Source organism: Theropithecus gelada, chromosome 2 (genome assembly GCF_003255815.1).
Source record: "Theropithecus gelada isolate Dixy chromosome 2, Tgel_1.0, whole genome shotgun sequence".
Classification (NCBI taxonomy): Eukaryota; Metazoa; Chordata; class Mammalia; order Primates; family Cercopithecidae; genus Theropithecus; species Theropithecus gelada.
The window spans coordinates 86811954-86825813 of record NC_037669.1 but is presented as its reverse complement, the minus strand read 5'-3'; the positions used below and the strand labels follow the sequence as shown (position 1 = coordinate 86825813).

The following is a 13860-nucleotide window of genomic DNA, read 5'->3' as shown; positions in this document are numbered from 1 at the left end:
TTTTTTTTTTTTTTTTTTTGAGACGGAGTCTGGCTCTGTCTCCCAGACTGGATGGAGTGCAGTGGCGCGATCTCGGCTCACTGCAAGCTCTGCCTCCCGGGTTCATGCCATTCTCCTGCCTCAGCCTCCCGAGTAGCTGGGACCACAGGCGCCCGCCACCTCGCCCGGCTAGTTTTTTGTATTTTTTAGTAGAGACGGGGTTTCACCGGGAGCAAAGTTTTTCTTCATAATTTTATGGATGCAAAGTTCATTTTTATGTTGATCTCAGCAACCTCAGATGTGACTTTTCTTTGTTTTTTTTGAGATGGAGTTTTGCTCTTATTGCCCAGGCTGGAGTGCAATGGTATGATCTTGGCTCACTGCAACCTGTGCCTCCCGGGTTCAAGCAATTCTCCTACCTCAGTCTCCCCAGTAGCTGGGATTACAGGCATGTGCCACTACACCTGGCTAATTTTGTATTTTTAATAGAGACGAGGTTTCTCCATGTTGGTCAGGCTGGTCTCGAACTCCCGACCTCAGGTGATCCACCTGCCTCGGCCTCCCAAAGTGCTGGGATTGCAGGTGTGAGCCACTGTGCCCGGCCAGATGTGACTTTTGTTTCCTTAAAAGGTTGAGAACTTTAACTTTTCACTTAAAGGAAGCACTTTATGGCTTCTCTTAGGCATACCCGACTTGCCACATCACTACTCTTGCACTTTGGGGCCATTATTAAATAAGGGTTTCTTGAACACAAGCATTGCAATACCCCGACAGTTGGTCTGATAACTGAGATGGCTACTAAGTGGTTAACTGGTGGGCAGCATATATAGCGTGGATTTGCTGGGCAAAGGATGATTCGCAGCCCGGGTGAGATGGCAAATGATCTCATCATGCTTCTCAGAACAGCATCAAACTTAAAATGGTTTACTTCGGGAATTTTGTATTTAATATTTTCAGACCTGGGTTGACTGTGGGTAACTGAAACCTAGATGGTATAGCCTACTACACACCTAGGCTACATGCATGGTACAGCCTATGGCTCCTAGGCTGCAAACCTGTACAGCATGTGACTGAACTGAATACTGTAGGCAACTATAACACAAGGATAAGTATATGTGTATTTAAAAATAGAGAAGATTGGATAAAAATAGGGTTATAACTCCATGGGGCCACTGTCATAGATGTGGTCCGTTGTTGACTGAAATACCACATGGTATGTACCTCTATCTTCTATCAGGTCTGTTTCTCTGGAGAACCCTGACAATACAGGCTGGAAACAGGTAGATAACAGTTTTCTTTCTTTTTTCTGTGTCAGACAGGTAATATGCCGACATTGTAACAATGTTTCAGGATGGCACATCTCACACCTGTGTGTGAACACCTAATCGTCATGCTTATGAACTACAAAAGGAGCTGATAACAGTTTTGTCAGTTCTGTTTTTTTGCCTCATCCCATTTCACCAGTATGGCACTCTGCAAAGTGCAGCAACTCATTCAAAAGTTCCTATTTCTACAAATTAAATAAAAACACAATTAAATTTTAGTAGGTGCTAAAACTTGGTTTTGAAATTTTATTAAAAAAATATATTTGCAAACATATAAAATTTAGGATGAAAAACGCTCATTTTAAAACATGTAATAACTTAATATTTGCAAACATACAGAGATGGTATAAAATCCATACCATTAAAAATGTTAATGATACAGTATTGCGCTCATGGAACAAAAACCTTGCTGTAATTCCAGAGCTTCTCGTCCCCACATTTCAGGGAGCTGAGAATCTGGTACAATGAAAGTCATGAGAGCCACATGGCCAAAGCAGTAATACAGAATAAAAAACCATTTAGAACACATATTTTAAAAACATGTTTCTTAAGGAATCACACGGATAAAAAGGAAACACAATTCTGCATTTTCCCCTCTTTGAATGATATTGCATCTTAGCATTTTAAATGAAGGTGTCAAATACAAAACGGAGGGAATCACTGCACACATCTGCTAAATTTGCTAAAAAACCGGCTCCTCGAGGCCCTGGTCCACTCGGAAATGTTCTCAAGCACAGCTGTAAAAAAGCCTAGTGTAAGCTGCTTGCCTGTGCTCAGATCTTAGCATTTGAGAGACTTGAAAACAGAGAGCACTATTGGTTCCAGAAGGTACACTGAACGCAACTGAAGAAAACCGAAGGGAGGCAAGAAAGAAACACGTGCTCTGCAGCAAATGTGCAGCCAGGATGCAGGATGCGCACCCCGTGATTCCTCAGTTCTCCTCACTCACACGGGCTGAGCCCACTCGTGCCTGTGCCACCTCTCATTCCTCTCAGAGTTACAGTATGATGGCTGATTTTGTTTTTTGAGCAGTTAGGCACCTTCAATTTCATGTTGCATTATTAGTAATACAATGGCAGTTAGGGGCCTCTACTACAGAAATGAGAAAATTTCAAACTACATTCTTTGGGGGAGGAGAGTAATAAAGCTGCATGGTTTAAAAATTTACCTAGTAGTGGATGATAGGGTTTATATAATTTCTACAAGAAAACATAAGCCAGGAAAAGAACAAATGCTTGACATGCAAAATCTGGTTAGACATATACTAAACTAAGCTTGTGTGTCCCCCTGTAGATAGGGGCCCAGCTTGACTTTTTTTTTTCTTTTTCTTTGTTTTTGAAATGGAGTCTCGTTCTGTCGCCCAGGCTGGAGTGCAGTCGCTCGGACTCGGCTCACTGCAACCTCTGCCTCCCGGGTTCAAGCGATTCTCCTGCCTCAGCCTCCTGAGTAGCTGGGATTACAGGTGTGCGCCACCACGCCCGGCTAATTTTTGTATTTTTAGTAGAGACAAGGTTTCACGACGTTGGTCAGGCTGGGACTTGGGTTCTTAATAAAATACCACTCTCTGTGATGGCTACATCTAAGCCTCTGAAGGTGAGCTGTGGACATATCACATGTGGACAGCATGAAATGCTTCTGACACTGAGAGTCACTTGCAAAACTTGAATTCAAAGTCAAGCAGGCCCAATCTCACACCTTTTGAATCCCAGGAGGGACACAATGAAGAAGAGCTTCTGCCTTAAGGGAACAAGGCTGTCTGGGAGGTGTGAGAGTCCATTAAAAGACAACACATTAACTACAACAAAAAGAAGAGCAGTACCACCCACCAGTGGTGCCCCAGACACACCTCTCCTCCAAGCTCCGGGCTGCTCATCTTGGAGCCCACACTCAGACCCTGGGGGTGGGGGTGGGCACAAAAATGGACAGAGTGGTCTAAATGCAGGTCTCCTGGGATTCTGCGAAATTTAGCCAGAAGCATCTCCATCTCGGTGTCCATTTCGATTCAACTAAGCTTCCAGTAAAGACACTGCAGCAATGTAAACATGCAACCTAAGCTAGCATGAGGTTCTAGATAGTAAGCCTGAACTAGGAATAAGGCAACTGAACTGTGACTTTCGGGCCAGGGTCATCCAACTGCAATTATCCAGGCTTGGCCTGGCTTCTCTAGAGATTCATTCTGGCCTGAACTTCCTGGTAATCATGACATGAACTTCTGGCTTCTGAATTTTAAGTAAATGCTTTGAATATATAAATTTGGGAGGTGAAACAGGTTTACCCTTTTCAAATCTTCATGACTTGGGCACTTAAGTTTACTTTCACACTAAGGAAGCCTTATCATAGATTCTCTTTACTGTCTATCATATCCATTCCTAGCATTAAAGGTGAAAATTAATATGATCACAGACTCTCTTTAGGATATTCTCTCTTAACTCTCTCATAATATTACATACTCAAAAGCATAATTTCAATTCAAGAATCCCTTGATTCGTCTGTTCACCAAAGCTCACTGAGACCACATTTGGGGTGCAATCACACCTACTGGTGCGTCCACTTTATGGAAGTCACGTGGCTCCCTGGACACCATCTCTCGGTGTCAGCAACACTCTGTATCCTACTATAGCTTTCTCGTTCCCAGATGATGCATAAGCAATTCATTTTTGGTTGCTTAATTTACACACTATCTGTGAAAACAAACTATTCATAATTGAGCATGAAAACTTATAAGCTTCCCTGAATTCTGCACAATTCACACATAATTAAGTAGACAGCAATAGAAGACACTAAAATGAGAAGCAGAAACCCTGTCCAGGAAGCATGTTTAGATCAACAAAAGCCAATCATTCTTTATGCTAAAAACTAAGACCAAACTAAAACAAGTATGTAATTCACAAGTAATTTTCTAGAATTTCAGCTAGAAAAAAATAATCTATGGACTTATGATTGAGTTACCATTAAAGCTTAAATGATTGTTCCCAAGGAACCATCATATCTGTCAGCATTATTCACAGCTAATCCTTATGCTAGCTGGTTGAGCCAATTGGGTTTTTACCCCATCATTAAATAGTGCTCATAAAAAGTAAGCAGTGCATCTTAATTGGTTAAATACTACAAAATGACCTGTATCATAGAAACAAAGACACTTTCATTCAAAGAATATCTTAAAATTACTATTGCTGAAATAAATCAAAATCTACATTAAAATATTACTAAACACCATTACATGCTATAAAAGAATAAATAGAAATCATGGCAGATCAATAGCAGCATAACAAAGCTTCTTTACATATTTTCACACTTTGGGCTGGGAAAGTACTCACAGCCTAGGAATACATTGGTAGAGTTCGGAATCACATTTTCTTTTAACTCCATAATTCTACAACAAAATAAGGGCAGTGTGAATAACAGCTCCCTTTTCTGCATAGCTTTAAAACTATTCTCAGTACACTCAAGGAAAGGAACCAGGATGGCTTTGTCAGATTGGTCCACAGGTCCTTTTGTCAAAGTGTTAAGGAAAACAATCAACAATGACAGAAAAGGAAAATAAGGCTGTGCTTCACACACAAACTTAGCATTTTCAGAACCACTAGAGAGTTCAACCTAAAATGAAGATCTGATAGGATGTGGGCATTCCCAGTCCCAGCCTTCCTTCAAAGGTGTGACGTGCCTGTGTCCACACCACCAGAGCCTGACAGTGCCCTATTCAAACGGTAATGCTGCACTGGGGGCCTGCTGCGGGGCAGGACTGGGGCACTTAAAAACAAAACACTATTAAGAAATTTCACAACTTTTAAGGCCCAAATGGGGCATTCATATAAAATACATTTCACTTGAGGAAATCATTCCCAATTTGCCGGCTTAAATTCTGGTCCTAAAAGCTCGAAGCTACTTTGCAGAGCTGCCTTCTACTCTGTTTAGAACTTGACTGTCAGCCCAAAGCCTGTTTCTATGGGGTAGGCTGGGGCAAGCGGTGGGGGCCAGGCTGAACTTCTGCTGTGAGGCTGGTGACTACTCCTCTGTAAGTCCTTGAAAGTGAAAGCGAGCTGAGAATCAGATTCCTTATTCCACAGCCTTGCTCCTAGCTGATGACAACACCCACATAACTTAACACAATGATTTTTTTTTTTTGTCAAAACAAAGGTCTGCTGGTGATGCTTCACAGTGAAACCTCCATTATCACTGAGAATGTCACTTGGAAAACATTCTTAAGAAATGAGTCTCTTTCTCATAGGCTCAATTTCAGGATTCTCAAACTCGATGTTCTGCTCAGAAGTTTCCATGATGAAGCCTATTTGTCTCTGAGGTTAGCACTCTGCCTTTAGACTTACTCTGCTCCAGTCATAGGTTGTGGTTGTCTTTGTTCTTGGTCAGCACCTGCAAGTAGACTTCATGAAGTGTACTGAGGAAGCTGGAATCATTCTAGAAGAGATGGGAAAGGTTAAGGATACGAATGCCACATTTACCTCAACAGATTTTACTTCCTTGGTAACAGTTTAGGAAAAAAAATTGTATGAATGATTTGTATAACTGATAATCCCACCATCCAGAGACAATCATGGTTAATATATTGAGTTCGCGCAGATATTTCTCCACCAGGACGGTATGCTTGAAAAAAGAGAAACAGTACTCCCAGTCTGTTTTTTTTTTTTTTGCCCGCCCCGGTCTCCCAAAGTGCTGGGATTACAGGTGTGAGCCACTTTGCCCGGCCTCCAGCTAGTCTTTTGAATTTACTTTATGAACTGATTCTGTAGGAGGAATGTATACAATTTCTTTTATTAAGTAATGAAAAATCAAAGATAAAATTGGTATCCTACATACCTTTATGAGATGTATCAATGTATCCTGGAGCTGAGACTTGCTGAGAATAATGGAAGGCTTTCTCTGACTTTCTGGCGTTCCAATAGTTAGAGGAGAAGGAGAGCTGGCTTTCCTCTCAAGATCTGAAGACCTTGTAACTGTCTGCTGGAAAACACTTGGGGCCAGCAGGACTGAAGACACTGCAGTAGTCGTTGCAGTAACCAGTGGGGCGCCTGCAACCTGGAGAGGAACAATGGTCATTTTGTACCAAAGTGCAGAAGCCAGTAGCCAGGCCCAGAATAGGGAGCATGTGGAAACAGGCACAAGCAGCAGAAGAGTGAAGCCCAGAGACAGACTGTTTCAGGTTCAGGTAAACATTCAGTAGGAGCATTTGAACATCTAGCATCTGGTTATAAACTTCCGTGAGCTAAAGGATGACGAGCCCATTTATATAAGAACGTCCTAGAATCGTTACGGGAAGCCAAGTCCAACTGCCACAGAAGGTAAGAGAAATAACAGTATAGAATGCACAGTACGAAAAATCCTATGATAAATTCAAAATGTAAAGGCTTTTTGGGAGGGGAGTTGGGGAAATGACTGGAAGAGGACATGAGGGAACTTTCTGGAGTGACAGAATGTTACATATTGATTGGGTTGCCTAAGGGATAATACATACATGTGTCAAAAACTCATTTAAAAATCTGTGTTGTTTGGCTGGGCGCAGTGGCTCATACCTGTAATCCCAGCACTTTGGGAGGCCGAGGTGGGGTTCGAGACCAGCCTGGCCAACATGGTGAAACCCCATCTGTACTAAAAATACAAAAATTAGCCGGGCGTGGTGGTGCACGCCTGTAATCCCAGCTACTCGGGAGGCTGAGGCATGAGAATCGCTTGAACCCAGGAGGTGGAGGTTGCAGTGAGCCAAGACTGCACCCATTGCACTCCAGCCTGGGTGACAGAGCAAGACTCTGTCTCCAAAAAAAGAAAAAGAAAAAAAAGAAAAAAAAAATCTGCATTTTTTTTTTTTTTTAAGGCAGGGTCTCACTCTGTCACCCAGGTGGGAGTGCAGTGGTGTAGTCACCACTCACTGCAGCTTCAACTTCCTGGGCTCAAGCAATCCTCCCCTCATTTTTGATTTTTTTGTAAGAGATGAGGTCTCACTATGTTGTCCAGGCTGGTCTTGAACTCCCGGGCTTAAGTGATCCTTCCACCTAGGCCTCCCAAAGTGCTGGGATTACAGGTGTGAACCACCATGCCTGGACTCTAAAAATCTGCATTTCAGTGCATGTAAATCACACTGCAATAAAAAAGAATTTAAAAATCCAGTTATGACTGGGAGCGGTGGCTCATGCCTGTAATCCTAGCACTTTGGGAGGCCTATGTGGGAGGATCACTTGAGGTCAGGAGTTCAAGACCAGCCTGGCCAGCATGGTGAAACCCCGTCTCTACTAAAAAGACAAAAACATAGTAGAGTGTGGTGATGGGCGCCTGTAATCCCAGCTACTTGGGACGCTGAAGCAGAAGAATGGTTTGAACCCAGAAGGTGGAGGTTGCAGTGAGCTGCACTCTGGGCGGCAAAGCAAGACTCCATTTCCAAAAAAAAAAAAAAAAAAAAAAAACAACCAAAAACAAAAAATCCAAATCCAGTTATGTTCAATCTATTTTTTTATACCATTATAGAAAGCAATGAGAAAATTTCTTAAAAATAAAGCTAACAGGCCGGGCGCGGTGGCTCAAGCCTGTAATCCCAGCACTTTGGGAGGCCGAGGCGGGTGGATCACGAGGTCAGGAGATCGAGACTATCCTGGCTAACATGGTGAAACCCCGTCTCTACTAAAAATACAAAAAATTAGCCGGGCACTGTGGCGGGCGCCTGTAGTCCCAGCTACTTGGGAGGCTGAGGCGGGAGAATGGCGTGAACCCGGGAGGCGGAGCTTGCAGTGAGCCGAGATCACGCCACTGCACTCCAGCCTGGGAGACACAGTGAGACTCCGTCTCAAAAAAAAAAAAAAAAAAAATAAAGCTAACATCTACCTCTCTCCTCCATTTAGATGTGCTTCTAGGCTAATTCCAGCTAATTATCTGAATATATTAAACTAGTAATCGCCGGGCGCGGTGGCTCAAGCCTGTAATCCCAGCACTTTGGGAGGCTGAGACAGGCGGATCACGAGGTCAGGAGATCGAGACCATCCTGGCTAACACGGTGAAACCCCGTCTCTACTAAAAAATACAAAAAAAACTAGCTGGGCAAGGTGGCGGGCGCCTGTAGTCCCAGCTACTCCGGAGGCTGAGCCAGGAGAATGGCGTAAACCCGGGAGGCGGAGCTTGCAGTGAGCTGAGATCCGGCCACTGCACTCCAGCCTGGGAGACAGAGCGAGACTCTGTCTCAAAAAAAAAAAAAAAACAAACCAGTAATCATCAGTATTTTCAGTATCCTCAGATCTGATACAATCAACAGAGATCTACATTTCTTTCTCTTACATGTCACTTTCTCATTTACAAAGAGCACAGAGCTGGCCAGTTTCAAGGGTATGGTTTTTGGCATCTGAGCTATTTACCCTTTCTTTATTTTTGGTGCAAAAGCAGGCCGAGAGCTCCTGCAGATAGATCACCATGCAGAAGGACAAGACACACAGAAAAGAGGCTCGTTTCCAAGAACTGTCAGGAGCTGGCTCCCATTTAAACTCCAAGATATAAGACCAGTCAGAAGCTGGTTCCCATTTAAACTCCAAGACTCAAGGAGGGCACAAAGGCTCAAAGGAAAACAGAAATGACTTTAGGGAGCTAAAAAAACCTGTGTGCATTGCAAGGTTAGTGGGTGATGTAGAGTAGGGACAACAAAAAACGAAGCAAGGGAGGACAAACGGGACAGAACACACAGGCCTGAGAGGCTTTGTTCTCAGAGCAATGGGAAATGAGAGGACTGTAGCAGGATAGTGGCTCTGCCACCTGGGACATCACAGCTCCTCCAGGGCAGTATTTCCTACTTATAAGCCAGGTTACCACACTCTTAGCAGTCACCCGTTCACAAATACTGAGTAAGGGCCCACCATGCCCTCTACACACACAGTCAGGGAAGATATCCATGCAGATGCCTCAAGATCCACAGAGGCCACAGTAATGGACTCTGCCAGGACGGGGGTGGGAGGTGCCTGGCCTAGCAAAGGCATCTAAGATGGGCTGGGCTCCATAGCTAACTCTTTTCACTAAGCTGACAACCTTTTACTTCACATCCAGCAGAAGAACTTAAAAATACATAATGTATCCTTTAGAAAGAGGGAGTCCTGGCTGGTCCAAAGGTAGTGAGTTAGCTCAACTGATCGTTCACAGTCAGTTACAGATCAAATTCCTTGTTCTACTCTTTCTACCTTCTCACTATAGCACCAGACTAGTCTTAAAAAAAAAAAAAAAAAGGCCGGGCGCGGTGGCTCAAGCCTGTAATCCTAGCACTTTGGGAGGCCGAGACGGGCGGATCACAAGGTCAGGAGATCGAGACCATCCTGGCTAACACGGTGAAACCCCGTCTCTACTAAAAAGTACAAAAAACTAGCCGGGTGAGGTGGCGAGCGCCTGTAGTCCCAGCTACTCGGGAGGCTGAGCCAGGAGAATGGCGTAAACCCGGGAGGCGGAGCTTGCAGTGAGCAGAGATCCGGCCACTGCACTCCAGCCTGGGTGACAGAGCGAGACTCCGTCTCCAAAAAAAAAAAAAAAAAAAAAAAAAAAGAAAGAAAAAGCAGGTCCTTACCGGGATGGCACTGGATAACACCTTAGGCTGGACAAATACTTCAGGATCCTGGTTCTGCTGCATAGACTGAAATGTTTATGAAGAAAAGATAGATGGATATAAGAAGTTTCAATTAAGAAGACTTCCTAGTCTTAATTGAAGAAGACTTTCCCAGTGGAAAATCTAGGTTAGTAATAGAAAATGGTTCAGATATTAACTAGTTCCTAGATTCCCAAGGGAAGAGTCTGACAGAAACTTGCAACTATGCAGCCAACAATTCAACTGCATGAGAGCTCTGCGACAGCCTCTCCTCTTTAGTTCCGGAGGGAAGGGGTGTGTGCAGAGCCTTTCAGGTATCTTTAAAGAAAAGCCTGAGACCTGTATCCCTTCTAAGAGCCAGGGACAGCCCAGGAATAGACACAATTTTTAATTTTTGTGGGTACATAGGTGTACATATTTATGAGGTATATGAAATGTTTTAATACAGGCATGCGATACATAATAATCACACCATGGAAAATGGGGTGTCCATCCCCTCACAAATTTTTCCTTTGTGTTACAATCTAATTATACTCTTTTCATTATTTTAAAATATATACTTAAGTTATTATTGACTATAATCACCCTGTTGTGTTATTAAATACTAGGTCTTATTCATTCTATTTTTTTTTTTTATGCATTCACCATCCCCACCTCCCCCTACCTTCCTAGCCTCTGGTAACCATCCTTCTATTCTCTATCTCCATGAGTTCAAATAAAGTGAGAACATGTGATGTCTGTCCTGCAGCCTGGGCATATTTTTGCTGTTGAGTCTGTAGAGATAGAGATGAGAGATCTAGGCAGCATGGCACCTCTTGATAAGGTGATGTAAATGTGGACAGTTGAAAAAAATCAGCTTTATTTGACCTCATACCTTCAAGTCTAGGATGCTCTTATGGCACCTCTAGGGTACTTGGCACAAGGTAGGCACTCTAGGAGAGTGCTGTGGGAGATAGGAAGGGAGTTAAGCTTTGGAATAATTTGGTCCTGAGTCAAATGAGGACTCCTGGAAATGCTGGGCAAAAGCAAAACAAACATACAACCTCTGCTAAAGTGCATATCCAGATAGGAAAATAAATTACTTGGTTGTTCATGATAGGGCTTCTTACCTCAGCTGTCTCCTAGCCCGACAGACTTTAAAGGGACAACTCTTCAAAACTGTCAGTGTCATGACAGTTAAAACCAAGGTCTGTAGTTTCATCCCATCCAGTTAGTTACCCACCATGCCCACCCCCACCCTCCTGCCATTACCTGAAGGGGAGCAAGCACCATGTTGCTCAGGGAGGCTGAGGCTGCCGCTCTCGCTGCTGCTGTCTTAGAGGGAGGCTCTATGAAGCTCTCAGGTGTGGCCAGCTGACCAGCTGCCGGAGAAAAGCTGGCTACCATTGCACCTTTCCCAAGTGGTTGTGTCTGTATTTGGTCATGCTGTGGGGTCAACCTGAGTTTCTGGAGAAGATCAACGCTTGGGAGGGATGTGCCAGCTGTGTTCGCCACGTTCAATGGGGCCCGGAAGGGGCTCTGGCTGGCAATCAGACCGGCATGGCTTAGCTCAGGGACTGGCTGATTCAGGAGTGGAGACCTCTGTCTAGGCGTGGTCTTCACTGCCTGTATCATGGTGCTGTTTCGAGGTAAGCTGGGGGGAACCTGTGTAGTAGGAGCTTCAGATGGCAGAGTGGGACTGAGAACGGGACTCAACGGGATTGTGTAGGTTGGGGCATGCTTTTCATTGGACTGTGTGATGGAGGCTGGAGTGATTAGCACCGGGGTGGTGATTTCAGGCTGGACTGAGTGGTGGGCAGCAGAAGGGACACCCAGGGTTTCTGATTGAGGGGCTCCTCCTGACTGCTCAAAGGGAAATGGTAGGAATGAACTGGGCTCTTTTTGGGAGGCATCTCCTGGCAACCTCTCCACTTCTTCTGAATCCAGACCCACAACTGCTGGCTGTTCCTTTGGCAAAGAGGTTCCAAATAACTCTTCTACCGTCAGATGCTTGTGTCCAGATGGAGCAGACTGAAAAACAAATGAAACCACCCAGTGAAAGAGGTCTCTTATAAAACAGCATAACCAAACTTCTTTTCCAGAAGTCAAAGATTGTACAGAATCAAGGATGGATGGAGTATAAAAATAAGGAATGGACAAAACTGAAGATGTACTAAGGATTAAGGCCCAAGTTCATCCAGTGTCCCCAGGTTGGTGGTTTGCATTGGTAATATAATTCAAATTTTTAGGGTCTCTGGGGGGCAGGATCAGAATTCACCATTCTTTTTCTTGGCAAAGCTGACTATGCCCAATTGTCTCATGTCAGCAACACATAAGGAAATGACACTAGAGGAGACACAGGGACCGAATGCTGATCAGGTGATTCCACCTTTCACTGTTCTCAATGAAACGCTAGGCATTGGACCTCTGATGAATCAGAAAATAAATCCAGCTATTTAACAGTGGGCCATTACCCCTCCTTATTCTCTAGCCACAGAATTCTTAAGAAAAAGCAAAGCATTTAAGCCTGACAATTTAAAATTTATATATATTTTAGTAAGTTGGCTTATTGACACTATAACCACTCAAAGGAAAAACTTTTGTGCTTTCCTGTACTTGTAAGCAACATTTCCATAGTCAATAACCTTTATTTCCTGAGTACTCACAGGGTGCCAGGTCTTGCTCTAACCTGGGCTCACGGGATGCAGTAAGGGAGTAACAACAGCTGCCACAGAGCTTACATTTTAGTGGGAGACACACCTAAGTACTCTGAAAACACAGGCAGCCTCAACTTTTTATTCCTAAAATGACTGAATTAGTTGTTTAGATCTGTTTATACTGAAAAAATTAGTTCATTGAAACACGATTCTCAAGGCTTCAGAAAGTCTGTAAGGCCCCAAAGTACACTGCAAATTAGTATAATATTGATAAAACTATGGTATGATCACATTACTATAGGAAAACAAACCCAATTTTGTCCAGGCAAATGTTTGTTTCATCCATTTGATAAAAATTCTTGAATTTATCAGGTGCCAGGCATTGTGCTGTCACTGTGATGTGAAAAAAGAGGCCAGGACAACTGGTAAGGCCCGCCCCCCAGCCCCCTCTGCGCCCCACACTAGGCAGAATTGCAGAGTCGAGTGGGAGGGAAGGTGCTAGAAAAAGTGAAACTGGGGAGGGATGTGGTGAGCTGGCTGGGGAGCACAGCCACTGAGACAGCCACACGTGCTTCAGCACAGCTGGGTCAGAGGCTGGGTAGGAGGGTGACAGGGAAAGAGAGAAGCAGTGGGCAGACTGCAGAGTATCTGAGACATGTTAGAGGATCTGGACTTTATCCACAGGACAATGGCGACATGTTCAGGGGATGAGCCATCAGGCTTTATATTTTAGGAGGTGCACTTGGTTGGCCACATAAAGGACAAATTGTAGGGGTGAGACTGAGGAGTCTGGACTAAGATACTAGCAGAGAAGAGGATGAGAACTGGAGTTGGAATGGAAGGAGCTGGTGGCTGGCCAGGTAGGAGCAAGGAGCCGAGAGGACACCCTGGTATCTAGGTATTGGGTGGTGGTATCACTGCCTGGGCAGGCCAGCCCAGGAAGAGTCCCTAGGGTTAGGGAGAGAGGGAAGCTGAAGTTAGTTGTGAACATGTCTGGAGGTCTCTGTGGGACCTCTAGAACCTGGAGGTACTTAGAACACAAAATGGTAATGTTATTTTGTGTTCTTAAAACACAGAAATGGTAATACAAGTCAAGGGAGCAAAAGCATCCCCTCAGGAGGTTGTAGCGACACAGCTGTGATGTCCTATCAACCACCCAGAGGCAGGGCCTGGAGCCAACCACTGCTGCCTGGCTCTGCTCCTTTCCAGCTGTGTGGCCTGAGGAGTGCTGTCCACTTCTCTGAGTCTCAGGCCTCTATAAAGTAGGGAGGGCTGGTAGAGGCTGACATGTATGGAACCCAGTGCGTGTTTAATGTCAGCACTCCAAACAACATGGAGAACAAGTTTGCCAAGGCAGGGGTTC

The 13860-nt window shown here is 44.3% G+C and overlaps 1 protein-coding gene and 1 non-coding gene across 6 annotated transcripts in view; both read right to left on the bottom strand.

Annotated features, from left to right (window-relative positions):
* Positions 1-1288: 1288 nt before the first annotated feature.
* On the bottom strand, positions 1289-1392 carry LOC112619956. Its single transcript, XR_003118427.1, has one exon. It is a non-coding gene; the product is annotated as a small nucleolar RNA U13 (small nucleolar RNA).
* A 125-nt stretch (positions 1393-1517) lies between these two features.
* DCP1A (decapping mRNA 1A) overlaps positions 1518-13860 on the bottom strand; it is a 60731-nt gene continuing 48388 nt past the window's right edge. For 4 of the 5 annotated variants that reach the window (XM_025375850.1, XM_025375848.1, XM_025375851.1 and 1 more), the window contains 4 exons: positions 11113-11871; positions 9844-9909; positions 6120-6338; positions 1518-5720 (listed from right to left, as the gene is read on the bottom strand). In XM_025375850.1, coding sequence (XP_025231635.1) covers positions 5640-5720; positions 6120-6338; positions 9844-9909; positions 11113-11871 — 1125 coding nt within the window. In that variant the 3' untranslated portion in view covers positions 1518-5639. The remainder of the gene's footprint in view (positions 5721-6119; positions 6339-9843; positions 9910-11112; positions 11872-13860) is intronic. The other variant, XM_025375847.1, reaches the window with a different exon arrangement.